General features: G+C 52.8%; 2 protein-coding genes across 2 annotated transcripts in view; one reads left to right on the plus strand and one right to left on the minus strand.

Moving 5' to 3' along the window:
- Nucleotides 1-22208: 22208 nt before the first annotated feature.
- On the minus strand, nt 22209-24140 carry LOC143692628 (uncharacterized). The gene is made up of 2 exons (XM_077172879.1): nt 24106-24140; nt 22209-23289 (listed from the first exon to the last, which is right to left on the minus strand). Exons 1-2 carry the CDS (start codon nt 24138-24140, stop codon nt 22209-22211), a joined length of 1116 nt encoding a protein of 371 aa, XP_077028994.1.
- A 1005-nt stretch (nt 24141-25145) lies between these two features.
- LOC143692629 (uncharacterized) overlaps nt 25146-27195 on the plus strand; it is a 331852-nt gene continuing 329802 nt past the window's right edge. Inside the window, 2 exon segments of the mRNA XM_077172880.1 lie at nt 25146-25197; nt 25537-26589. Coding sequence (XP_077028995.1) covers nt 25146-25197; nt 25537-26589 — 1105 coding nt within the window.

Genomic DNA, 27195 nt, shown 5'->3' on the forward strand with positions numbered 1-27195 from the left:
GGCGGAGCCGAAGGGCGGCGATGCCGCCCCCGCACCAGGCACTGACGCCCGCCCAGCAGCGCCACCGCCAGTACGGCCAGAGCCGGGCGGAGGCGAGAGCGCGGCGGGACGGCCGGGGCCGGGCACGGGGCAGCCCCGCCCGGGGCCGGGGGCGGGCCGGGGGCATGGCCCGGCCCGGCAGGGGAGAGGGAGGCGGGGAGAGGAGAGGGACGCCGGGCAAGGGACCCCGGGAGAAGGGTGCCCGACCGCGGGAAAGGGAGAGAAAGAAAAGCAGAAGGAAAAACAGAAAGAGAAGGAAAAAGAGAAAGAGAAAGAAAGAAAGAGTGATCTAAAATATCTGTTTTTCTGCTGTTGCTGCTGCTGCTGTCGCTGCTGCTGCCGCCGCTGCCGCCGCTGCAACTGAAGCACCGGGGCCGTTCGTCCCCGTGTCCGTTCCCCGCTCGCCCCACGAGCCCCACGTTCGAGCCCCGCGCGCCCCGGCCACAGCCCCTGAGTCTGTCCAAACACGGGAACTTTGCAGCGGTGAGCCCAGATGCAGAGCCCTGACTCCTGCACACTGGCACAGCAATCCCCTCGCTTGCTGCTCTGCATTGGCCTGGCTGAGGGTCAAACACTGTCGGGCCACCTTCCCTTGCTGTAGGATTCCTACCTGACCCCAGCACTGCACTTACATCTCCAGTCTTGCCTTCCAGTAAAACCAGGGGAAGGAAAACTCTGTGTGGCTCATGGCTTTTTTGAGTGTCTAAAAATCCCTAAGTCACCGATCTTAGAGGTGAAGTGCATCTGGAATTCCTGGGATGGAGAAGTAGTGCAACATGGAAAAGGGGAGCATAGAAATAAATAGAAGAAAAGATCTTGGATTGTTTCTTTCATTTTCATTTCCCTTCTGGAAAGCTGTTTCAGTTTTCCAGGAATCTTCTCCTGTCTCTCTTCTCAAGAATGTGTCATGGAGAACAAGGTCAAGCTTCTGTCACAAGATTTGCCAGCAGGAAATTATGCCACTGGTGAAATTTTCATGATGACTGTTTGTGCTGGCTTAGGGCAAATTTTGGGAGGAAACCTCCAAAAGGGGTCCGTCTAGAAAGCAAGTTCAAGCGGCCCCTCCCCTTACTAGTTCAGGAAAAGACTTCCCTTGAGAAAAGTGAAAAAACCCCAGTTTATTTAACAAGTAAACTATTCACAAGCATGAAAAACGAATAATATTAAATGAAACCTCTGGCAGTGCTGAAGAGATGGCAAATTCAGAAAGTCCTTTTTGTGGGTTGTAGTTGGCTCACTCAGTCTCTTCTAAGTCCCTCTGGTGCTGGAATGCAGCGTCCCAGACCTTGGTGGGCCATAGGTTTTAGCTGCCGGTGTTTTTCTGGGTTTTCAGTCCAGAGCAGGTTTAAACAGTTCCAAGAAAAAGCAAAGTCACAGTCCAAGGAACTTCTCAGCCTAAGCTAGCTAAAACCAAATTGCTGGACCTGGGCTGTGAAATTTCCTGGGCATCGGGAAATTTCCAAATCTGGGCACTGGTGGTCCCAGCAAACACCAGATCTGGATGGTGCTGGAGCCAGAACCTGGAAATTTCCAAATTTTGGCTTTCTGTGCCAGCAAATCACTGGACTTGGGCTGTGCCAGCGCCAGGAAGTTTTCAGATCTGGGCACTGGCGCTGCCAGCAAACACCAGATCTGGGTGGTGTTGTTGCCAGCGACAGAAATCTTCCAGATTTGGGCTCTGCTGGCACCAGGAAATTTCCAAATCTGGGCACTGACACAGCAAACACAAGATGTGGGCAGTGCCAGAGTTAGTAGCAGAAAGTTGCCAGGTTTTGTATTTCTGTGCCAGTAAATTGCTGCTGCACTTGGGCTGTGCAGAATAGGGAAATTTCCAGATGTGGGCACTGGTGGTGCCATCAAACACCAGTGAAACCTTCTGGTCCTCGTCCAGACCATTGGCCAGTGGTTTCCCTGAGAACCAGCTCTGGCCACTTTACAGACAGAGACTGCTTTCATCTGGTGCTCTGGAAACAGAACTTTAATGAAGGCAAACACAACAAACAGGACGGCGTGCACAGTAGAGAGAGCAAAGCAGAAAAAAGCCTGGGTCCAGGGTCTAGCAGGGATATTTATCCATTTATTTATGGGGAGGGGTTAAGGTGGGATCTGAGGGAAGGACCCAAGAGGAAGGAATGATTAAGAATATTACACTTTTTGCAGTAAAAAGTAACCAATGATAGCAAAGAGAACCCAGAACTTTCTAGTAACAATCTGCATAACTGAACAAGAGGATTATGGCTGGGAGCTCCTGCTGACCCCAACTAAAGAGGGTTTTCCCACAGTCTTAAGCTGAGGCCCCCCAACACACCAGATCTGAGTGATGCCAGTGTCAGCACCAGGAAGCTGCTGGGCTTTGGCTTTCTTTGCCAGAAAATTGCTGCATTTGGGAGGTGCTGGCACCAGGAAATTGCCAGATGTGGGCACTTGCAGTGCCAGCGCACACCAGATCTGGGTGGGGAATGTGCCAGCACCGGGAAATTGCTAAATGTTAACTTTCTGTGCCAGCAAATTGCTGGAATTATGCTGTGCAGGCATCTGAAAAATTCTGGATCTGGGCACTGGCGGTGTCAGCAAACACGAGATTGTGTTGCTTTAGGTACCAGGTATTTGCTTGATTTTGGCTTTCTTTGCCAGCAAATTGCTGGAATTGGGCTGTGCCAGCACCAGGAAATTGCCAGGTCTGGACACTGGCAGTGCTGGAAAACACCAGATCTGGGTGGTGCCAGCCCCAGGTATTTGCCGGGTTTTGGATTTCTGTGCCAGCAAATTGCTGCACTTGGGCTTTGCCAGCACTGGGAAATTTCTGCATCTGGGCAATGGCAGTGCTGGGCAACTCCAGGTCTGGGCAGCGACAGAGCCAGCAATGGAAAATTGCCAGATTTTGGCTTTTTTTGCCTGCAAATTGCTGCACTTGGGCTGCACCAGCACCAGGAAATTTCTGGATCTGGGCTCTGGTAGATCCGGGAAACATCAGTTTGTGAGAGCCGAAATGAGGGATGTGGCACTCCAGGTGGCTCTTCAAAATGCAGTTTATTGTTTGCAAGGTGTTACAGCAGTCCAGGGTCGTGGGTGACAGAGCTGTGCCCACAGCTGTCAGCTCCAGCTGCAGGCCTGGAGACCCTTAGTTTAGGTTACAAATGCATTATATACTTTTCTTTGCTGAACATCTTAATACAGTAGAACCAATCTATACCTTAACTTTTATCTATAGTCAATCATAACTACTATAATTACCATATTCATGTTACTATTCTCCAGTCACTAAAAGTTAGTACATTACAGTTTAAGCTAGAAGTTGTTTTCCAGTTTTCTTACAGTGGAAAATTCTGAGACCTTTTTTCTACCTGCAGCATTTGCTGACTTGTTTGCCTGTGCTATCTTTCTGCTTGGTAAAAACATCTTCTTGTTTGAGGTGGGTTTATCCTTTGCTCTAAGTCATAAAAACCCTTTCTAATTAACATATACTTTGCCTTCTTAGCTATCCAGTAAGACCACTCCAACAATTCTTTTCTTTTATATCAAAACTTGCTTTCATTTCTATTCCTTCTTCAGATTCTACATTCAAAAATCTTTCTGCCAAGCATACATATCTGTGAGACTTTCTTGTCAAACTTTCATCCTTCCCAACATCCCTGTATAGTGGTCAAGTGCCTGAGGCCAAGAGCGCCTGGACAAGAGGGACAGTTCTTTTCTATAGGAAGGAAACCACAGAACCCCAGGGTTTGAAGGCAGATGAGAAGCAGTCACCAGAGGCCAAGGAAAACCAGACCTGTCTGTCCTTGCAGCTTTTGTCTGAAAGCAGTCTTTGGATATATGGGGAGTTTTGGGGGTGGAATTCCATTTCAGCCATGGGTTCCTGGACTGGAATGACAGTTCTCCATATGAAGGAAAGGGCAGAGCCCCAGTTTTCAAAGGCTCATTAGAGGCAGCCCCAAGGAGGCCAAGGCAGCCAGACCTGTTGTCAGGGAAGAATCCTTGGAGAGACAGAATTTGGGAGGTCAAACCCCACTTTTGTCTATGGGCATCTGGACGAGAAGGCCAGTTCTTTTCCATAAGAAGGGAAGTACGGTGTTGCAGACATCGTTTTATGAAAATCCTTTAATTAGGATTTTTTCCTGCTGAGAAGCTGAGAGGCTTCAGCAACAAAATGTAAACAATGGTTATCTGCTGCTGTGGAATGCAACAGGTGCATCTGTGATTGGCCCATGTTGGTTGTTTCTAATTAATGGCCAACCACAGCCCAGTTAGCTTGGACTCTGTCCGAGAGACAAACCATTATTATTCATTCTTTTCTATTCTTAGCTTAGCTAGCCTTCTGAGATGAAACTTTCCTTCTATGCTTTTTAGTATAGTTTTATTGTAATGTAGATCATAAAATAATAAATCAAGCCTTCTGAACATGGAGTCAACATTCTCGTCTCTTCCCTCACCTGAAAACCCCTGTGAACACCATCACAGTACAGAGCCCCAGTTCTTCAAAGGCAGATGAAAGCTGGCCCTCAGGAAGCCAAGGGAATCTGGACAGTCCTGGCAGCTTTTGTCTGGGAGCTATCCTTGGATATAAAGAATTTTGGAGGCAGATTCTCAGGTTTGGCCATGGATGCCTGGACATAAAAGATGGTTTTTTTAATGGGAAGAAAAGCACAGGTCCCCACTGTTTTGAAGGCAGATGAGAGGTGGCCCCCAAGAAGGTGAGGCCAAGACCAGCCAGAGTTTTCTGTCCTGGCAGGTTTCATACAGGAATAGTCTTTGGATATAATCAGATTTGGAGGAGGAATCCCAATTTCGGCCATGAACCCCTGGAGGAGAAGGACAGTTCGTTCCCACAGGAAGGAAAGCACACAACTCCAGGGTTTCAGGGGCTGATAAGAAGGGACCCTCAACATGCCAAGGTCATCTGGACCAGTCAGGCAGTCCCCAGGAAGCCCATCCAGCCAGACCTGTTCCATGTTCTTGGATCCTTGGGGCCCTGCAGCATCACAATGGCCCCTTGGTTCCATGAGGCCTTGCAGTGTCAAAATGGTTTCCTTGTTTTCATGTGACTGAGAATGCCACAATGGCCCTTTGGTTCCATGAGGTCACAGCGTCTCAAAATGGCCCCTTGGTTCTATTGGGTTCCCCAGGGTCACAATGGGCCCTTGCTTCCATGGGGACCCACAGTGTCACAGTGGCCCCTTGCTCCCATGAGACCTTGCAGTGTCACAGTGGTTGCCTTGGTTATACAAGGCCCTGCAGTGTCGCAATGGCCCCTTGGTTCCAGTGGGTCCTGAAGTGTCATAATGGTCTCCATGGTTCTATGAGGCCCCACAATGTCACAGTGGACTTTTGGTTCCATGAGCTTTTGTACTACCAACAACAGTCTCCTTGGTTCAATGGTGCCACACAGTGTGACAACTGCCCCTTGGCCTGCCAACACTCCATAGTGTCACAATGATTCCTTGCTTCCATGAAGCCTTGTAGTGTCACAATGGCCCCTTGCTTCAGTGAAGCCTTTAGTGTCACCATGGTCTCCATGATTCCATAAGGCCTCACAGTGTCACAACAGACCATTGGTTTCACTGAGCCCCACTGTGTTACTGTGGTCCCCTTGGCTCCACAAGGCTCTGAAGTGCCTCAATGGCCCTTTGGTTCCATGATGCCCCAGAGTGTCACAATGGTATTCTTGGTTCCACTGGACCCTTCATCCCATGGACACCCAGAGTGTTCACTGTAGTCCCCTTGATTCCATGAGGCCCTGCCATGCTGCTATGGCCCCTTGGTTCCAGTGAGTCCCAAAGTATCAGAATAGTGTCCATTGAGGCCCGGCAATGTCACTGTGCTCCCCTTGGTTCCCCAGGCCCCCACAGTGTAACAATGGACTCTCGGTTCCATGAGGTTCCTCAGTCCCAATGGTCTCCTTGGATCCGCAGTGTCACAGTGGCCCCTTGGCTCCATGTGGCCACGCTGTGTCAGAATGGCTCATGGTTCCATGAGGCCACAGAGTTTAACAATGGACCCTTGGTTCCGTAAGGCCTTGCTGTGCCACAATGGATTTCTGGTTCCATGATCTTTCACACTGCCCACAGCATCTCCTTGGTTCTGCAGTGTCACAATGGACCCATGATTCTACAAGGCCTTGATGAGTCAGAATGGCCCCTTGGTTCCAAGAGGTTTCTCAGGGTCACAATGGTGTCCTTGGATCTGCAGTATCACAATGTGGTATCACAATTGGTTCAATGTAGCCCCAATGCGCCAAAATGGATTTTGGTTCAATGGGGTTCTGCAGAGTCACAATGGACCCTTTGTTCCATGAGTTTGCACAGTCCCACAGCTGACTCCTTATTCTGTGAGGCCTTGCTGTCACCAAGCCTCTGAAATATCAGAATAAGGCTCCTTAACACTAATTTCCTATTTAAGAGGGTATCATTTATTCAGGCCTGAGGTCTAGTGAGGGATAGCCCCAATCTTATGTGGACATGTAATTGTACCAGCGTTGCTAAATGTGTATCACAATTTACCCATTACCATAAAACCCACTCCAAGTTCCCAGTTTCAGTCCTTCTTTTTTCTGCCACTACATTCTTGAGCCAGATGTCTTCTTGTCCTCCAGCCATCCTTGCTGGGAAAGCAGCCCCTGCATGCCTTGTTCCTGTGCTAAAAGTACACAGGCACACTAAAAATTAAATTCACCCTTTTGGTATCAAGGCCTAGGCTTTGTGTGGGCAGGCAGAGGCAGGCAGGAGGCAGAGCTGTCAGCAAAGGAAGGGGCCAGCCAGGTGGGGCAGCCGGGGGATGCCGACAGCCTGCAGGGACAGAGGCGCAGGGCAGGGACACCGTAGGACAGCCTGGGCTGCACAGGGCACAGGGATGGGCAGCAGCTGCAAGACAGCCCTGCCAGAGCCAACTTGGGCAGCACTTTGGCCATGGCAGACACAAAGAGCACCAAAGCCCCAGAGGGTCATTAAAGCCCTTGTGCTGTGTCTGTGCTGCTGAGCTGGGCCGGGCTCCTGGCCCAGAGGCAGCTCCTGGCAAGGGCAGCAGAGCTGCAGAGAGACAGCTCTGGCCAGGAGCAGCTCCTGTGCACAGCCCAGCAGGGCTGGGGCACTGCCAGGGCCCCTCAAGGACACCAGCAGGGCACAGACAGAGCTCCCAGGGGCTCAGCACTGCCAGGGGCTGTGGCATGTCCCAGAGGGGGCTGTGTCACAGCAGCTCCTCTGTGGCTGTGTCATGGAGGCACAGAGCAGCTGTGATGTCAGCAAGGGGCTGTGTGACAGCAGAGAGTGGGCTGTGGGAGGTCACAGATTGGGCTATGACATCACAGAGTTCTTTGTGTGAGGTTGTTGAGCAGCTACAGCATCATAGCGGGGATTCTGTGACATCACAGAGCAGGCTGTGACATCATGGCAGGGCTGTGTGACATCATTGAGGGGGCTGTGAGGCCAAAGTGTGTGCTGTGACATTACAGAGTGGCAGTATGACATCACAGAGAGGGTTTTCTGGCATCACTGAGGGGATTGCGACATCACAGAGCTGTCTGTGACATCATAGTGTAAGGCCAAAGAGCAGATGGTGCCATCATAGAGGGTGGCTCTGTGATATCAGAGAGTGGGTTGTGACATCACTGGCTGGCTGTGTAACACCACAGAGCAGTCTGTGACATCACAGAACAGACAGTGACATCACAGAGTGGCTTTCTGACATCACGGTGACATCACATCACTGTGACATCACAGTGCAGCTGCATGACATTCCAGGGTGGCATCCCAGATTTGGCTCTGTGACATCACAGGGGTGCTGTATGATATCCCAGAGTGCACTGTGACATCCCAGGGGCTGTGTGAGGTCACTGGGGAGGTCACTCTGCCCCGGCCCCCCTCACAGTTCCCCCCAGAGCAGTCCAACCCTGCTCGTGCACAGCGGGGTCCCCTGTTCCCCCGGGTCCCCCCGCCCCCGGCGCCGCAGCCTCCCCCAGAGGATGTTCCACGAGATCGACCCCAGAGCCTGACACGGGGACGGGGGGCCGGGGCCCTGGGGGTGGCACAGGGGGACAGGGACCCCCCGGCAGCGTCCCCGTGTCCCCCAGGGCCAGAGCCTGGGCCAGGGCTCCTTCACCCTGGTACCAAAGAGGCCTTGAGAGCGCTGAGCCCAAGTCCCACCTGGAGGAAGGGCCCAGGAAGACCAAGGGGTATTGAAGGCTGACCACAAGGCAAGCACACATCTTGCCCCTACCTCCTCTTGGAATTTCCATCAGAGAACAGTGCTGGAATCCAGGAGTTGGTAGCTGTGTGTGTGCTCCTCTGTATCTTTTTTGTCTTTCTCGCTTTCTGTGCAGTCTTGCAATTCCCACTTCTTCAAAATTTTGAGTAACTTAAAACTGAGCTGGCTGAGAGTTTGTGAAGACAAATAGGCCAAGTTAATGCTTTGAGAAGTGGTTTTTTGTTGATTGAATGTCATATTAAACCATATGCCAAAGTTTCTCTGATTTTCTAATGCTCCCAGTAGTGACTGTTTTGTTCTTTTGAGCTCCTGAGACTCCCTTGTTGGTATTTCTCCAGCACATCCAACTCAGAGTACACAGACAATTATAATTCCTTTTAAATGTCTCCTTGAGAGAGTTGTTTGGGGGATGGGGGTCAGTGCTTGTGTGTCCTGCTTGGCCCAGCCCAGGCAGGGCTTTCCCAGCCCCATTCCACACTCCATTGCCCAGCTGGAGCCGCTGGTGCCTCTGAGTTGTGCTGCCCCAGCCCCAGGGACGCTCTCCTTGTCTGCCCATTCCCCCACGCTCTCTGGGCAGGGATGGCCTCACTGGGGGCTGCTGACATCCTCAGCAACTTGGAGGCTGCTGCTGAATTTCCCTGCTCCAGAGGCTTGTTCAGCCTTCAGCTCTTCAGTGCAGGAATTCAGTGTCCCAGGGCTCATTAGCATTCAGAACACCTGAACAAGCCAAGCCTTTGGGAATAATTTGACTTTAATTTTCAAATCCTTTGTGGTTAAGTAGATCTCAGTAGTGCATTCAAACTGAATACATGATATTTAAAAAGACAGTGAGAAAAGATTTTTTAGGTCCTGTTTAGTTTTGTTTTCCTGTTAATTTATTGATATGTGCAATCTCCAATTGACACTGAATCCAAGTACCTCCTCATGCAGTTGGAATGGATATGAAAATCAAGACCCTTCATGGCTGACAATCAATCAGACTCTGTCCCTACCCCTGCCCCACCATTTCCCCCATCCAAGCCCTGGCACTCAGAGCAGCCTTGTGCAAATCTGAGCTCCCTCCAGCCCAGGCTGCACCTGCAGCTTTCAGCTCCTTGGCTCCAACTCCCACCTGCTTTCCTTGCAGAAGGAGCTGCCCGAGACACAGAGGGATGTTCATTTCTTGTCAGCCAACAAAGCCAAGGGAAGGCACAGCTCCATCAAATGCCAAAGTCATGCTTCTCCCTGGCTCTGCACTGCCCCTGATCCCCACAGCCTGTCCTGTTTCCTTCATCCCTACATTGCCAGGGACTTTCTGGGACAAGGGAGCTCTGCTCTGGGGATGGAGGGAGGTGCAAGTGCCACCACTGGAGTGGGAACCACAACTCATCAGGTTTGTGTCCTTTGGGGGTCAGGAACTGGTGAGACTCAGAGGCACAGAAAGTTTCTCCTCATGGCCAAAAGACCATGGTTGAACATGACACAATTTAATAACAATCTCACTCTTCCCTGAGCTATGTGCAAAGTGCCAGCAGTGTCTGATGAGTCCTCCGTCCACATTTCCATTCAAACATTAATTTCACACAAATGTGACTCTGATACAATCAAGTTCTTCTGTCAGGATGCTCATCCTGGAATGGGGGCAAAACAGCTCCAACAATTCCTGATTTGCAAAGCTGTCAGTGGTGGATGGAGAAGGGAGGTCAGGCTGCTCTTGGTGTTGAGGAAATGCTGAAACCAGCCTGACTCATTTCATCTCCTCCTGTCCTGGCTGATCTCCCCTCTTTCCCCTTCCACCCATTGGCTTTTGTCTCCCACCATGCCCCCGGTGAAGAGCCTGGCTCTGTGTTCTCCATCCCCTCCTTGCTGGCACTGCCAGGCTGGGATGAGGAGCCCCTCAGCCTTCCCTGCTCCGGGCTGGACAAGCCCAGCTCCCTCAGCCTCTGCTCACAGCCCAAGGGCTGCAGCCCCACCTTGGAGGCCCTTCCCAGACCCTGCTCCAGCTGCCAGACATCTTTCCTGCCCTGGGCAACCCAACCCAGGCCACAGTGACCTGGATAATCCCCGTCCTTGATGTCCTGGTCACACAGCCCTGGCCCCTTGTCCCCATGTCAGGCTCTGGGGTGGATCCTGTGGAACATCCTTTGGTGGAGGCTGTGGCTCCAGGTGGGCCGGGGGGATCCCAGGGGACAGGGACCCCGCTGGGCATGGACAGCATTGGACTTGTTGGGAGAAACTGTGAGGGGGAGCTGGGGCGAGTGACCAACCCAGTGACCTGACACAGCCCTGCTGGTATGTGACAGCCTGCTCTGTGATGTCATAGTCTGCTCTATGATGTCAAACATCTGCCCTGTGATGTCACATCTGGCTCTGTGATGTCACAAAGGCAGTCTATGATGTCATAACTTCTCAATGACCTCACATAACCCACTCTGTGATGTCATAGCCCACTCTGTGACCTCACGTTACCAGATGATCAATTGCCTACACCAGGTGAGCTCACACCTGGAGCTTGTTCTCCACATCCCCAGGCCTATGGAAACCACACAAGGCCCATTGTGTGAGAAGGGGAACTGCAAGTTCAGCAGCCTCAGTGCCCTGCCAGCTCAGCCAGCCCCACTGGAACATTGGGGTTTTCAAGTTTTCAATATTCTGGGTAAGAAAGAGAGGCAGTAACAAAATTTCTACACAAGAATTAGGAAGGGCAGACTTTGGCCTGTTCAGGATGCTGATTTGGGGAGTACCAAATCAGGTACTGATTTTTTAAGGGAAACAGCCCTTAAAGACAAATGGGGTCCAGGAAGGATGGACACATTTCAAGAAAGTAATCTAGAGGGGGAAGGGGCAGCCTGTCCCAGTGTGGCAAAAGATGAGCTGGTGAGGAAAATGACTGGCCTGGCTGCCCATGGAGCTTTAGTGGGAACTCAGGGGAAAAAGGACCAGCAACTCAGGAAGTGTTTAAGGATGTTGTTAGGTTATGCAGAATGAAAAGTTGAGAGGTGAAAGCGCAATTAGAACTTAACCTGGTGGTTTCCGTAAAAAGAATAAAACATGTTTTTATAAAAGTGTTTATAGCAAAAAGAGGGAGAAGGAGAACCTCTACTCTTTTTTATTGATTGCAGTTGAGAATAGAGTAGCTGAAGATAAGTAAAAGACTAAGCTACTTAATATTTTGTTGTCAATTTTCAGTATTAGGACAGTCTGTCCTCAGGACAAGTGTTCTCCTGAGCTGGTAGATGGGCACAGGGAGCAGAACAGCCCCCTGGAATGCAGGAGGAAGCAGCTGCTAACCTGCTGAGCCACTCAGATGCTCACAGGTGTATGGGAGCAGATGGGATCCATCCCAGGGGGATGAGGGAGCTGTGGATGAGCTCCCCAGGCTGCTCTCCATCATTTACCATCAGTCCTGGCTCAGCAGGGAGGGCCCAGAGCACTGGAGGTGCCAGTGTGAGCCCATCCCCAGGAAGGGCTGGAAGGAGGAGCTGGGGAACTCCAGGCCTGTCAGCCTGACCTGGGTGCCTGGCAAGGTTATGGAACAGATCACCTTGAGTGCCATCACAGGGCACCCACAGGATGGCCCAGGGATCACAGCCAGCCTGCGTGGATTTCAATATCTGCATTGATGGTCTGGATGAGGGGACTGAGTTCAGCATCAGCAAATTTGCAGATGACACCAAGTTGGCTGGGAGTGTGGATCTGTGGGAGGGTAGGAAGGCTCTGCACAGCGGCCTGGACAGGCTGGATCCAGGGCCCAAATCCAACAAGGTGAGGTTTAACAAGTCCCAGTGCCGGGTCCTGCACTTTGGCCACAACAACCCCTGCAGCTCTACAGGCTGGGGACAGAGTGGCTGGAGAGCAGCCAGGCAGAAAGGGACCTGCAGGGACTGATGGACAGCAGGCTGGACATGAGGCAGCAGTGTGCCCAGGTGGCCAAGAAGGCCAATGGCTCCTGGCCTGGCTCAGGAATGGTGTGGCCAGCAGGAGCAGGGCAGGGATTCTTCCCCTGTGCGTGGCACTGGTTGGGCAGCACCTCGAGTGCTGTGTCCAGTTCTGGGCTCCTCAATTTAGGAAGGACATGGAGGGGCTGGAGCATGTTCAGAGAAGGGCAACAAGGCTGGGGAGGGGTCTGGAACACAAGTCCTGTGAGGAGTGGCTGAGGGAGCTGGGGTTGTTTATCCTGAAGAAGAGGAGGCTCAGGGGGGAAAAGGCAGTGTTAGGGCACAGGTTGAACTTGATGATCTCCAAGGTCTTTTTCAGCGTTGCTGATTCTGGGATTCTCTGAAACCACCCTTGGAGCAGTTGCAGAATGAGCCCTGGACCTCCTCTTCAGAAGGAGGGAACAGGGGTGGGCAATTAGAAGAAATTTGTATCAGGAAAGAGTAAAGAAAGCAAAGGTGCAGCCAAGGAAATGCTCAGGGCAGTCTGAGGGTGGCTGCCAGGCAGCCCTGGCTCTGAGCAACAGCGTCTGCAGTGGCACAGGAAACTCCCAGCTGATGGGAACAAACTTTCTGGCTGACTGCAGAGGCCAGGACAAACCTGAGTGGTTTCCCTGGTGTCCCCCAGCCCTTGATGGCCCCAGGGGCTGATGGCATTTGTGCTCCCTCAGGTTCATGTCCCCACAGCAACAGCATGGGGGTGCTGGCCCTGCTGTGTGCAATGCAAACAGGGGCTGCTGAGGCAGTGCTGCCGTGTCTGTGCCTGCAAGGATGGGGCACCTGTGTGAGCTGGGGGAGAGGCCAGGGCTGCAGAGGGGGGATGTTGTTGGCAGCTGCATGAGGACGCTCTGGGACGCTGCCCTGGACTGTGCAGCGCACTGGGCATGGATCAGCCCCTGCTCTGCTGCTCCTTCCCGTCTGCCCCAGGGCCCTTGCAGAGCCCCAGCCATGCTGTTTGCCCCCAGCCTGCCCACGGCCAGCCTGGGGCTGCTGACGGGGCTTTCTGTGCTGAGCATTGGCCTGGCCGTGTTCTTGAGAGAGCCTGGGCAAGGAGCCTGGAGCCCCCAGGGCCTGGCCTGAGGCCTCAGCGCTGCCCCAGCAGTGCCCATGGCCTGTCAGTGCTGCAGCCCCGGCACTGCCACCCCCAGGGCTGTGCCCGGCCCCGAGAGCACTCAGGCCCTGCAGCAACACCAGGGCCACCAGGGCAGCGGGGCAGGGCCACGGCAGCAGCACTGGCAACACCAAGTGCTGCTGCTGCTGCTGCTGCTGGGCACAGCTGCTGGGCCAGCACTGATCTGCCCCAGCTCTGCACACAGACATTGCTGCTGCAGCTCCAGAGAAGGCAACAAAAGGGCATCTCTGCAGAAAACTCTGCTGGGACATCCTTTAGTTCCTTTAAAGCCACCGAGAGCACAGCCCCTCACTGACACAGTCTGTGGCCACAGGGAAGGAGGAGAGAAACAAAATGAGAAATGGCACAAAGATTGACATTTCTTTTTGGACAATATGAAAATACTAAAACAAAGGAAAAGAACCTCCAAAATTAAACGAACAAGAAGAATCAAAGATAATGTTTATTACAAGTGATTTGCAGAAATTGGCCAACAGTTTAATGTTTCTGAAAGCATCCAGTCATCAGTCTCCACACTTCCGCCTTGAGCTCCTGGTTCCTCAGGCTGTAGATGAGGGGGTTCAGGGCTGGAGGCACCACTGAGTACAGAACTGACAGGGCCAGATCCAGGGATGGAGAGGAGATGGAGGGGGGCTTCAGGTAGGCAAACATGCCAGTGCTGAGGAACAGGGAGAGCACGGCCAGGTGTGGGAGGCAGGTGGAAAAGGCTTTGTGCCGTCCCTGCTCAGAGGGGATCCTCAGCACAGCCCTGAAGATCTGCACATAGGAGAAAACAATGAACACAAAACAGCCAAAGAACAGGAAAGCACTACCCATAGGAGGACCAAGTTCCCTGGCGTAGGAATTTGAGCAGGAGAGCTTGAGGATCTGTGGGATTTCACAGAAGAACTGGCCCAGGGCATTGCCATGGCACAGGGGCAGGGAAAATGTATTGGCTGTGTATATCAGTGAAAAGAGAAAGGCACTGGCCCAGGCAGCTGCTGCCATGTGGGCACAAGCTCTGCTGCCCAGGAGGGTCCCGTAGTGCAGGGGTTTGCAGATGGACACGTAGCGGTCGTAGCACATGATGGTCAGGAGGAAATACTCTGCTGAGATGAAGAAGAGAAAGAAAAAGACCTGTGCAGCACATGCAGTGTAGGAGATGTTGCTGGTGTCCCAGAGGGAATTGTGCATGGCTTTGGGGACAGTGGTGCAGATGGAGCCCAGGTCAGTGAGGGCCAGGTTGAGCAGGAAGAAGAACATGGGCGTGTGCAGGTGGTGGCCGCAGGCTACGGTGCTGATGATGAGGCCGTTGCCCAGGAGGGCAGCCAGGGAGATGCCCAGCAAGAGGCAGAAGTGCAGGAGCTGCAGCTGCCGCGTGTCTGCCAATGCCAGCAGCAGGAAGTGCCTGATGGAGCTGCTGTTGGACATTTGCTGGGGCTGCACATGGGCACCTGTTCATGGAGAAAAGGACAGTGAAGAGTTAGAGGAGATAGCTGGACCCAAAATCAAAGTCATTTCCCATACACCATCCCCTGGAACACACAGACACAGTCTTTATTATTTTCAAGACCTGGGATTTTCTTTACAAGATCCCCCATGTCTTTCCTGGTATTCTTTGATATCAGAGACCCTCAGGATTTCTCCTGCCCTCAGGGAGAACAGAGCAAGTTCTGTGATGCAAAGTCATGAGTGGAGAGTGAGGGGAGATGGCCTGTCCTTCTCACCTGAGTTCATGTGGGCTTTAAACTTTCGCAGGTGGAGGGTGATCACCTTCCCATGCTCTCCCTAGAATGTCAGCAGGCACAGCTGAGAGCAGTTGGATCCAACACAGCCCAGCTCCACATTTGTAGCCAAGGACTCACTCTGCTCATTCCACCAACCCAGCAGCATTTTCAGTGTCACAACACCTCTGCCTTTGCCCATCAATCTCATAACTCAGAGATGCTCTAGGACAGGTTTGCACCCTGGATTGAGGCTCCCAGCTTGGACTGAAATCTCAGGCAGACTCCCAAGTGTCCTTCTGATGGCATTGGATGAAGGGAGATGCAGCTCCTTCCCTGGCTGCCCTGACAGCATTGCCCAGAGCCGGGCACTGGGGACAGCGTCACCCTGAGCCAGCTGTGCCCCCTGCCAGAGCCCCCAGGGCCGGGCAGCTGCTCCCAGCCCTGTGCTCTGCAGAGGGAACTGGGCCCGGGGCTGCAGAGCTGCCCCACGGCTCTGCTGCAGCTCTGCCTGCACAGGAGGGGCTGCACGCCTTGGAGCCCCGGCCCTGAGGGCAGAGGCTTGGCTGGGGCACAGGAGGGAGGGGGCTTCTTCAGAGGGAGGGGCTGCACTGCAGGGGCTCCTGTGGGCATCTCTAAACTCTCCCTGCCACAGCATTGCTGGGCTTTGTTTTCTCTCATTGCCTGATCTTCTCTCTGCTTTCTGCAAATTTCCCTCCTGCAGGTGTTTCCCTGTGCCTGATCTCTCCCTGCCAGCACTCACAGACCCCAAATCTCTGTGCACTCTCCTTGGCCCTACAGAACCCTGCCTGTTTGCAGGGCACTGGCTGGGGGCAGGTTCTGTTTGCAGCTTGGAGAAAGGACAGCTCAGACTGAGCCTGATGGCTCCAGCAAAGGTGATGCTGCTGCTGTCCATGGGCAGAGTGGCTGCAAGCACATTAGGGAACTTCTGTGAACCTACTGATCACTAAAATTACAGTTTAGATATCTCAGGCACTTGACAAAATTCCTAACTAATACTTAATACTATCTTTAATATTTAACCCTCCCTTCCTGCTATTCTCCAATAGCAGGAAACAATACAAAGTCTTAGGACATTTCCACATTTTTGTCAAAAACCCTTTCTTGGAAATATTCTATGACTGTTCAGAACGTCTCAGCATGTCATGGCTTCATTAGCATTTCACCTCTCCTGCACCAGAAATCCTGAGAATGTACTCACAGGCTCTGCAGGCATTGGGATGTTCCAGCTTGAGGAGATGGCTCCAGGAGCTGCAGCTGCATTGTCCTGCAGCCAGAGGTTCCTGTGCCAAGGGCTGGCAGTGGTTGTGCCCCAGGCACTTCTCAGCCCCTTCCCAGCCCTGACTGATTGAAGCTCTCTGTGCCTCTGGGCCGTGCCTGGGCTGGCTGCAGGCAGTGCCCCAGCCCTGCTGGGCTGGCACAAGAGCTGCTCATCCAGAGAAATGTGCTTTTGAAGCTCTTCTTGGTGACCAGGAGCTGCCTCTGGGCCAGGAGCCCAGCCCAGCTCAGCAGCACAGACACAGCACAAGGACTTTAATGAGCCTCTGGGGCTTTGTGCTCAGGCCCTGAACATCAGTCCCTGAGAGGGAGATGAAGAAACCTCTCCAGAACTCCAAGGCAGAATCCACCTCCAAAGTTTCTTGGACTTTTAATGGGTCCCACTGAGGGACACGACTGAGCAAGTGTCCCCAGGCCCCAGGCAGAGCAGAGAACTGCAGGCAGTGATGACAGGTGGGGACAAAGAGAAGCCAAGTCTTGGTGCCCTGGGGCACAGCAGGGTCTGTGCCAGCAAGGGCTGGGAGGAGACACCTTGTCCTGAGGCCCTGGGGCCTCCTGGCACAGCCCCAGCCAGGCTGGGCACTGTCAGCCCCTTGTGCTGCCCTCAGCATCCCCCCCTAGCCCACATCCCAGTGGCCTCAAGGATCTGCTGCAAGGAGTCCCTGGGGAGCCTTGCTCAGCAATGGCCCTGGGGGCTCCTGAATGCTCCCTGCAGGGACTGCAGGTTTTTCAAAGGACTTTGGCTTTGGCTTTTGCCTGGGAGTCTCTGAGAGGTTTGTGCAATCATGGCCTCCAATTATCTGCTGTAATTAGTCCCTGGAGATTCTCTGCCGGTTGCAGCATTGATTGGGACTCATTAATACTTCAGGGTACTTAAGTTTTTTAAGCTACTTCCTCTTTCCCTTTTGATACAGATCTATGAGAAATATTGTGCATTTACAGGTTCCAATTATCTGCTTAATGAGTCCCTGGAGAGCCGTTATCAGTAACAACATTCAGTGGGGCTCATTAATGCTTCAAGGTACTTGAGTTATTTGAAGGTACTTGGTGTTTCCCTTTTGATACAGACTCTGTGAGAGGTTTGTGCAATCATGGCCCCAATTATCTGCTTTAATGAGTCCCTGGAGAGCTTTGCATTGGCACTCAGTGGTGCTCAGTAATGCTTTGAGCTTCTCAAAAATTTTAAGGTAGTTTGGAATTTCCTTTCCACTTTGAGACTCTGAGAGGTTTTTGGTCAATCCTGGCCTCCAATTCTCTCCTCCAAGGAGTCCATGAGGAGCCTGTGTTGGGGATGGACCTCAGTGGGACCCATTCCTGCTTTGAGACATTTTGGGGTTTTCTTCTGACTTTGACTCCTGGAAAGGTTTGTGCAATCTCCTCTCAGGCCTTGAGGTTCCAGGGCTCAGCTCCAAATGCACCACGGGGCTCATCAGGATGCAGCAAGTCCTGACAAACCATGGCTCTGCCTTGATTTCCCTCTGCTCTTATGCAGTTTATCAGGAATGTATCTGGAGTGATTTTGGTTTGCTAATTTGAGATTTCTCAGCCAATGCATCTATTAGTGCAGTGGGATCAGTGTTGGCTAATTACCATTGCACTCACTGGAATATATTTACTCATTTCCTGCTGTGAGATAGGATTAGGAGAAAGGCAAAGTAGGCTCAAAATTTTAAAAGGGTATATAGAAAAGTTTATTACCAGTAAAAAGAAGAAAAAGTAATAAGAATCTGAACACTTCTCCTCTCCCTACAACCTTTTCTTTCTTACTGACAATGCAAGGAGACAAAACCTGAAAGTTTCAGTCAGTTTACACCATATAGAACAGTCTTTCTTCAGTTCACTTAGGGAGAGGAGTCTCTCTTTCATGCTATGGAGACTTCTCCATAAGAAAAACATTTGCTCGTGGCTCTCAATTCCCACGAAGAGCAGCTGCCCAGAAAATCTGCAATCATGAAGTCCCTCCCATTTTTCATAGCTTTTCCCACAGCTGTTTTTATGGGCCATGTCAGCTTATGGGGTATGAGTTTAAAGATGAGCTGTTCAAGAGCAAAGATTCTCTTCATCTATTTCTGAAATCATCTTCATCTCTGAGAACAGAGATCTTCTTCTCTCCATGAGGGCGCAGGATCTCATTACTCTTCTCTCTTTCTCTGTTTAAACTTCTCATGGGATCACAGCTACTTCAACATTTGCTTACTTTAGCATGGAGGTTTTTGCAGAACAAGTCATCTCCTCATATTTTCAATTAGTTATAGGGAAAAAGAGAGTCTGATGTATCAATTACATCCTTCCCCATAGCTTTACAAGAGGATTTCAGCCCCAAGATCAAGGCATCTCCTCATTCCTCCCATCTGGGACTCAACTTCCCCTTCACTGACCTGGGTGTCTTCATGTTGCCCCTCTCTGTGCCTGCACTTTGTCCTTTTCTCTCACTGGAGGGAGGATGGAAGCACTGAAAGAGTTCATATCTCACCCGGGGCCTGCAGATGGTTCCGTGCCCCCGGCCGGGCTCGGTGCTTGCGGCCGGAGCTGTTTTACGATGGAGGTTTCTGCAGCGGCTGCGCTGGGGCTGTGTCAGGATGGGCCGCGCTGGGGCAGGGCCAGGATCTCAGCAGCCAGGCCAGAGCACAGCAGCAGCGCGGCCGGGGGCCGATGGCTTCTCCTGCCCCTGCCCGGGGCTTGCGGCTGAAGCCCAAGGGTGGCAGAATCTTGGCCGAGCCGGCCCGGCCCGGGGCTGCTCCTGGGGCCCGGCGGATCCTGGCTGGGCCCGGGCTGGCGGCGGGGCAGGGCTCAGCAGGGCCCAGATGTTCCCAACTGCAGCCATGGCCCAGCCCGGCCTCGGCCCTGCGGCCTCCCCTGCCCTGCCCGGCAGCCGATGGGGCCTGGCGGGGTCCCTGGGAAGGGGCCCGGCCCCACGGCAGGAGCCGCCCGGCCTTGCTGGAACCCTGGATGCTGAGAAATTTAAACTTTCTCTGCTGAACAGCACAGACCTGCAAGAGAACACTGCATTTGACCTGAGGCTGTGGAGAAGGCTTCCAAAATTGATCAATAGCATTGGGATTATGGGTGTGTAGTTGGTTAGAAGTGTATAATATCACAGAAAAATCTTAAGACTTCGGGGTTTAAGAAGATAATAATAAATATGAAGCCAGATGGAGGTTTTAGGGTGAAGACAGCTTGTTCTTCTTTACCTTCTTCCTTCATCTTCACCTTCTTCTTCCTTCTTCTTCATGGGTTTGGGTGGTATTTTGTAATTGGACATAAAAGTCTGCATTGCAGGCTTCAAATGATCAATTATTGGGTTAAAAAGGAAAATAATTTAGGTATCTTTTCTTAATATGATAGTTTAGCCTTAAAAGACCTTGTAACAAGAGATAGTTTGCCATTTTGTGCCCTGCTAATGAAAGAGTGCAGAACTCATGGCCTTAAGAATGTAACATGGGTAAGAAACAATAAACACCTGAGTCTGAACACGTACTGTCATCTCAAGTGCCTTCAATCCCAAGCCCAAGAGAAGTAGAAAAAGCAAGCAGAGAACCCACATGGCCCGCCCTGGCTGAGATGGGGAGCTGGGCTGGCCTTGTTACCTCTGTGCCAGCCAGAAGGGAAAGAGACCCTCCCAGGCTTTCCCATCTTTACCATGTGTCTTCACAGAGGCGTGTACAGTTTCCTTACTGGTTTAACAGATTGTCAATTCTCAAAGTTAATTACTCAGTGGTTTTTTGTCAGACGTGGAGGAAACGGCTAGCAGCTTCTCTTAGAACATCACTTCCATGATGCCAAACCCTCACAACAGCACAGAGCCAAGAGCTCCTTTGTCCATATATAGTGCATATGTGCCCAAGTCCTCAAAAACGCTTCTTGGGAGATGTCTGGGCCCTTTCCAAGTTTTTTTCAACTGAAAGCATTCAGCTCAGAGTCTAAGAAAATCACCAGAGGACACGGCCAGCCTGACCTGTCTGTCCTTGCTACTGTTGTCTGGGACCAATCTTTGGATATATGGAATTTGGGAGGCCAAATTCTAATTTTGGCCATGGACCCTGGACATGAAGGTTGGTTCCTTTCCATAGGAAGGAAGGAACAGAGCCCCAGTGTTTGCCAGGCAGAAGAGAGGTGACCACCAGAGGACAAGGCCAGCCAGAAGTGGCAGGTTTTTTTCTGAGAGAAACTCTTGCATATAGGAAAATTTTTAGAGAGAATACCAATTTTGGCAATGGACATTTAAAAAGAGGGAGGGTTCTTTTCTATAGCAAGGAAAGCACGGAGCCCCAGTGTTCCAGGAGCTGATGAGAGGCAGCCCTTGACATCCCCACATCAGCCAGACCTGTCAGGTGGCCCTGGGAGGCCAAGCCAGCCAGGCCTGTTCCATGTTCCCTCAGTTCCATGGGGCCCCACAGTGTCCCAATGGTCCCTTGCTTACATGTGTACCTGAGGTGCCATAATGCCCCCTTGGTGACACCAGGCCCTGAAGGGTCCCAATGGTCTCCATGGTTCCATCAGGCCCCACAGAGCCATAAGGGTCTCTGGGTTCCATGAAGCCCCGCTGTGTCACCATGGCCCCTTGGTTCCATGGGCTCCAGTGGTGCCACAATGATCCCCTTGGTTCCATGAGGTCCCCACAATGTCCCAGTGATCTCCATGGGAAGGGAAGGACCCAGCCCCAGTGTTGCAGGGGCAGTCACCAGAGGCCAAGGCCAGCCAGGCTTGATGGTACTGGCAGATTGTGCCTGGGAGTAACCCTTGGATATCCAGAATTTTGGAGGTGGAATCCCAATTTCAGACATGGACACCTGGAGGATAAGGATGCTTGTTTTCCATTGGAAAGAAAGCACGGAACACTGATTCAACAGTGACATTTGGGGATCTATGGGGAGTATTGGGGATCGTTTCTTCACCTCGTGACCCAACAGGAGCTTCTCCAATAAACGCTGCCTGAAGCTCCCACTGTGCCCATCACAGGAACCCCTGTGAGTGTCTGGGACATCCCAGCTCTCTGGCAGCCTTGGGACTCCTGGGATGTCACCATGGAATGGCTGTGACTGCCTCTGACCACAGGGCTCTTTACCATCCCCAGAAAGCCCTGGGAGGTCTCCATGGAGCCCCTGTCTCTGTGTGTGACATTCCAGCTCTGGAACAGCCTGGAGATTCTTGGAATGTCCCCATGGAACCCTTCTGAGGGCCTGTGACAAATCTGATCCTTAGCAGGCAACCATCACCAGTCCACTGTTGCTATGGGCAGTTTCCATAGCAACCATCACCAGCCCCCTGTTGCTATGCTCAGCGCCTTGGCAGCTCCATGGAGACCCCATGCCAGGGGTGGTTGCCATGGCCACCAGGGCTGGCACCAGCTGGGATGCTCGCTTTCCACGGGCCGGGCTTCAGGAATGGGATTCCCCAATTTCCTGCTCCCACTAAAACCGCGCTGCCCTCGCTGCCCTCCCGCCTGCCATGGAAAGCACAAAAGGCAAAGATCCTGGGCTGGGATAAGAACAATTTATTGGGAACTGCAATGAGATAAAGAACAAAGAGGAACAAAAACAATATTGACAACAGAAGGGATAATTAAAACTATTTACAGAGAAAACTACAGCATCAACAACTAGTTCTTCCTGGCAATGTATTTCCTCCTATCTGGAAAGGACACCCTTTTCCTCAGGGAGAGAGAGAGAGAGTCCCTTTCCTGCCCCTGGATATGACCTGAGGTGGGAGTGAATGTAATGACAGGGCCATGGCCAGACCCTCATGTTCTCCAATCCCACATCATGTCATTGGCAGGGGAAGGAAAAGGGACAGGTGTCTTCCCAGCATGGATCACAGGGAACATGGATCACCAGGGCTCTGACCAACGTGGGGTCTCCAATGGGGGATAAAGCTGGAGCAGTGCATGAAGCTCTTCCTGCAGTTGGGGCATGTGCAGGGCTTCTTTTACTGGTGGCTCCGTTGGTGTCTGGTCAAGTGAGAGCTGCTGGTGAAGCTCTTCCCACACTGGGGACACTCGTAGGGCCTCTCCCCAGTGTGGATGCGCCGGTGGGTGACAAGGGTGGAGTTGTGCTTGAAGCCCTTCCCGCAGTCAGGGCAGAGGAAGGGCCTCTCATCCGTGTGAATGCACTGGTGCTGGAGGAGCTGAGAGCTGGTGTGAAACCTCTTCCCACACTCGGGGCACTTGTAGGGCTGCTCCCCTGTGTGGATCATTTGGTGGATGATCATTTGGGTCTTCCTACTAAAGTTCATCCCACATTCCCCACAGTTGTATGGCCTTTCCCCAGTGTGGATCCTCTGGTGGCAGATCAAGAGAGACTTCTGCCTAAAGCTCTTCCCACATTCCCCACATTCATAGGGTCGTTCCCTGGTGTGGGTCTTCTGGTGGGAGATCAGGTTAGAGTTCTGGTTGAAGCTCATCCCACATTCCCCACACTCGTAGGGCTTCTCCCCGGTGTGGATCCGCTGGTGCCTGATGAGGTGGGAGTTGCGCTTGAAGCCCATCCCACAGTCAGGGCAGCGGAAGGGCCTCTCATCCGTGTGAATCTGCTGATGCTGGAGGAGATCAGAGCTGGTGTAAAACCTCTTCTGACACTGGGGACACTCGTAGGGCCTCTCCCTCTCCCCAGCGTGGATGCGCTGGTGGGTGATGAGGGTGGAGTTGCACTTGAAGCCCATCCCACAGTCAGGGCAGCGGAAGGGCCTCTCATCAGTGTGAATCTGCTGGTGCTGGAGGAGACTGGAGCTGGTCTGAAACCTCTTCTGGCACTCAGGACACTCATAGGGCCTCTCCCCAGTGTGGATGCGTTGGTGGATGATGAGGGCAGAGCTGCAGCTGAAGCCCTTCCCACACTCCCCACACTCATAGGGCCATTCCCCAGTGTGGATCATCTGGTGGCTGATCAGGGTGCTGCTCTGCCTGAAGCTCTTCCCACACTCCAAGCACTTGGGGGGCTTCTCCCCATCGTGAAGCTGCTCATGGACCACCAGCTCTGAGCTCTGGCTGAAGCTCCGTCCACCTTCCTGGCTAGGGGTGGGTCTTTCCTCCTCAGAGCACCCTGGGCTGGGTTTGTAGCCCCTCCTCCTGTGGGATCTCTGGGGATTTTCCTCCCCATTGGATTCCTGTGTCCTGGAGTCACTCAAAATGGCCTCATCCATGAGACCCCGATGATGTTTGGGTGGGGACCTAGCAGGGCTGAGAGGGACAGAGACCCCCCCGGCCTCCCCAGGGGTGAGAAGGTGGCAGAGCCCCCCCAGCCCCGAGCAGCCTCAGCGGTGAGAGGGACACAGAGCCCCTGGTGCCCAGCCCTGCACAGGCATTGCCTGAGGCCAGAGGGATGGAGACCCCCCGAGCATCCCCCAGGGCCAGGGGACAGAGAGCCCCGAGCATCCCCTGGGCTGAGAGGGACAGTGACTGCCCCGAGCACCCCCTGGCACAGGGGAGAGAGGGAGGGAGACCCCCCAGGCATTCCCTGGGGTGAGAATGATGGAGACCTCTGGGGAATGGCCTGGGGTGACAGGGACAGGGACGCCCCTGGGGAATGGCCTGGGGTGACAGGGACAGGGACACTCCTGGGGAATGGCCTGGGGTGACAGGGACAGGGACACCCCTGGGGAATGGCCTGGGGTGACAGGGACAGGGACAACCCCCCAAACCCCTCCCAAGCATCCCCCAGGGCAAGTGGAACAGAGACCCCTTGACCATCCCCAGGGCACTGGACAAAGTAAAGTTGTTTCTTGACAAAAATCAAACTTAACCCTACAGAAAATGCCTTGAATTTGCTCTTCCCACAAGTCACTTGTGGTGAAAACACAAACAAATCCCAAAATTCAGTAAACTCACAGTAGAAGCAATTTTGTGGAAATTCCAAAATCCATTGGTCCTGCACAGCTCCAGCTCAGCTGCTGGCAGGTTCCAATATAAGAAAAGTGGAAATTCGGCCCAATACATTGCGATACCTCTTTTATGAAAAGATTATGAAAAGGAAGGGAAAGCTCTGTGTAGATGTCACAAAGGTGACAGGGAAAGAGAAAAAAATTATTCTTAGATTTGGCAAAGCCCCCGGCCTGTGAAAGAGAAAAGGGGTGACAGCCACAGAGTGACAAGGACAGAGACCTTCCCTGGGGCAGGGCAAGTGTGACATTGTCCCCTGTGTGCGTGGCCTTCCTGGGGTGGGGGTTTTACACCTGAGCCAGTTTGGGTAAGGGGGGTGGTGTTCACCCCCTGAGCAGGGATTCCCCCACTGTTTCAGGCTGCAGTGTAAGATGGAACCAAATGCATGTTTTCAATCCCCATCTTCATCAACTGCTATCAACAGGCGGGGCAGTGTTCTTGATCTCTTCCATGACTCAGCCCTGATAACGCCCTCCAGGGGAGATATCTTCTGGGAATGGGCCATTGAGCGTCACTGCAGGACTGATAAAATTCCATCCTCCCATTGTGGGATGCTCCGCCCAGGGGGAGGATCCAAGCATTCCTACCTGCATATAAGGTGAGCCTTGCAACACCAGGAGCAGCTTGCCTGCTGGATTCCCAGAGGACAAGAGCTCCAGAACCACCACTGGACCTTCAGAGGAAGACCAGACCCTTCTACAGGATCACTGCTTGGACAGAATCACGTTCATCTCTCCAACAGGACTGCAGCCACCATTTAATGGGACTGCAGCCACCACCCTGACCAGCAACAGGGTGTCAGGTTATATCCTGACTCTGTCAGTTTAAGGCAGTGTTTCTGTAGCATTGCCTTGATCTTCTTTTCTTATGAAATTGTAATTCTGGCTTAGACTCTCCCCCAGGTTTCCCTTAAATCCTGTAAAAAGACAATGTGTGCACCCTTTGTTTGGTTCCCAGAACAGGATTTCCCATTCCCAAACCTTGTCTGGATGGAGGAGGAGGCTGCGAGAACTAGGAAAGAGCCCTTGGACATGCAGGCAGGTGAGGAGGAATTCAATGCCCCTTTCCCCCTCTCTCCTGCTCCATCTCCCAGCCCAGCACAGCCCCCGGCTCCAGGACAACCCTGCTGCCAACCCCGTCCTGCTGGGGATGCACTGGGGGGATCTCCTTCCCCTTCCCTCTGGCACAGAGGCAAATCCCATCCTCTCCTTGTCCTTCCTCCCCCAGGGAAGAAGCTGAGGATGGAGACCAGGGAGGGCAAATCCCTGTGGCGGAACCTCATGGAAGAGGCCAATTCGAGTGGCTCCACAGTGCAGAATTCCAATGTGGAGGACAAGTCCCAGAGATCCCACAAGAGGAGGGGCTCCAAACCCAGCCCAGGGTGCTCTGAGGAGGAAAGACCCACCCTGAGGCAGGAAGGTGGACAGAGCTTCAGCCAGAGCTCGGAGCTGGTGGCCCATGAGCAGCTTCATGATGGGAAAAAGCCCCACAAGTGCTTGGAGTGTGGGAAGAGCTTCAGGCAGAGCAGCACCCTGATCAGCCACCAGATGATCCACACTGGGGAATGGCCCTACGAGTGTGGGGAGTGTGGGAAGGGCTTCAGCTGCAGCTCTGCCCTCATCATCCACCAAAGCATCCACACTGGGGAGAGGCCCTATGAGTGTCCCCAGTGTCAGAAGAGGTTTCAGACCAGCTCCAGTCTCCTCCAGCACCAGCAGATTCACACAGAGGAGAGGCCCTTCAACTGCCCTGACTGTGGGAAGGGCTTCAAGCGCAACTCCACCCTCATCACCCACCAGCGCATCCACGCTGGGGAGAGGGAGAGGCCCTACGAGTGTCCCCAGTGTCAGAAGAGGTTTTACACCAGCTCTGATCTCCTCCTGCATGAGCGGATCCACACGGATGAGAGGCCCTTCCGCTGCCCTGACTGTGGGATGGGCTTCAAGCGCAACTCCCACCTCATCCGGCACCAGCGGATCCACACCGGGGAGAAGCCCTACGAGTGTGGGGAATGTGGGATGAGCTTCAGCCAGAACTCTAACCTGATCTCCCACCACAAGACCCACACCAGGGAACGACCCTATGAGTGTGGGGAATGTGGGAAGAGCTTTAGGCAGAAGTCTCTCTTGATCTGCCACCAGAGGATCCACACTGGGGAAAGGCCATACAACTGCGGGGAATGTGGGATGACCTTTAGTAGGAAGACCCAAATGATCATCCACCAAATGATCCACACTGGGGAGCGGCCCTACCAGTGCCCCGAGTGTGGGAAGAGGTTTCACACCAGCTCTCAGCTCCTCCAGCACCAGCGGATTCACACCAAGGAGAGGCCCTTCCTCTGCCCCGACTGCGGGAAGGGCTTCAAGCACAACTCCACCCTCGTCACCCACCGGCGCATCCACACTGGGGAGAGGCCCTACGAGTGTCCCCAGTGTGGGAAGACCTTCACCAGCAGCTCTCACTTGAGCAGACACCAACGGAGCCACCAGTAAAAGAAGCCCTGCACATGCCTCAGCTGCAGGAAGAGCTTCATGCACTGCTCCAGCTTTATCCCCCATTGGAGACCCCACACTGGGAAGAGCCCTGGTGATCCATGTTCCCTGTGATCCATGCTGGGAAGACACCTGTCCCTTTTCCTGCCCCTTTTCATGTCCTGTCCCTTTTCATGTCCCAATGACATGATGTGGGATTGGAGAACATGAGGGTCTGGCCATGGTCCTGTCATTACATTCACTCCCACCTCAGGTCATTGCCCGGGGCAGGAAAGGGACTCTCTCTCTCTCTCTCCCTGAGGAGAAGGGTGTCCTTTCCAGACAGGAGGAAATACATTGCCAGGAAGAACTAGTTGTTGATGTTGTAGTTTTCTCTGTAAATAGTTTTACTTATCCGTTCTGTTATCAATATTGTTTTTGTTCCTGTTTGTTCTTTATCTCATTGCAGTTCCCAATAAATTGTTCTTATCCCAGCCTGGGATCTTTGCCTTTTGTGCTTTCCATGGGAGGCGGGAGGGCAGCGAGGGCAGCGCGGTTTTAGCGGGAG

Source organism: Agelaius phoeniceus, assembly GCF_051311805.1.
Source record: "Agelaius phoeniceus isolate bAgePho1 chromosome W unlocalized genomic scaffold, bAgePho1.hap1 SUPER_W_unloc_2, whole genome shotgun sequence".
Classification (NCBI taxonomy): domain Eukaryota; kingdom Metazoa; phylum Chordata; class Aves; order Passeriformes; family Icteridae; genus Agelaius; species Agelaius phoeniceus.

What these genes read in the sequence shown, in the direction of transcription:
- LOC143692628 (XM_077172879.1), bottom strand. Translation starts at nt 24,140, where the DNA reads ATGGATTTTGGAATTTCCACAAAATTGCTTCTACT. An exon ending in TCCACAAAATTGCTTCTACT is followed by an intron (nt 23,290 to 24,105) that starts GTGAGTTTACTG and finishes ACCCACCCCTAG; the next exon opens with CCAGGAAGGTGGACGGAGCT.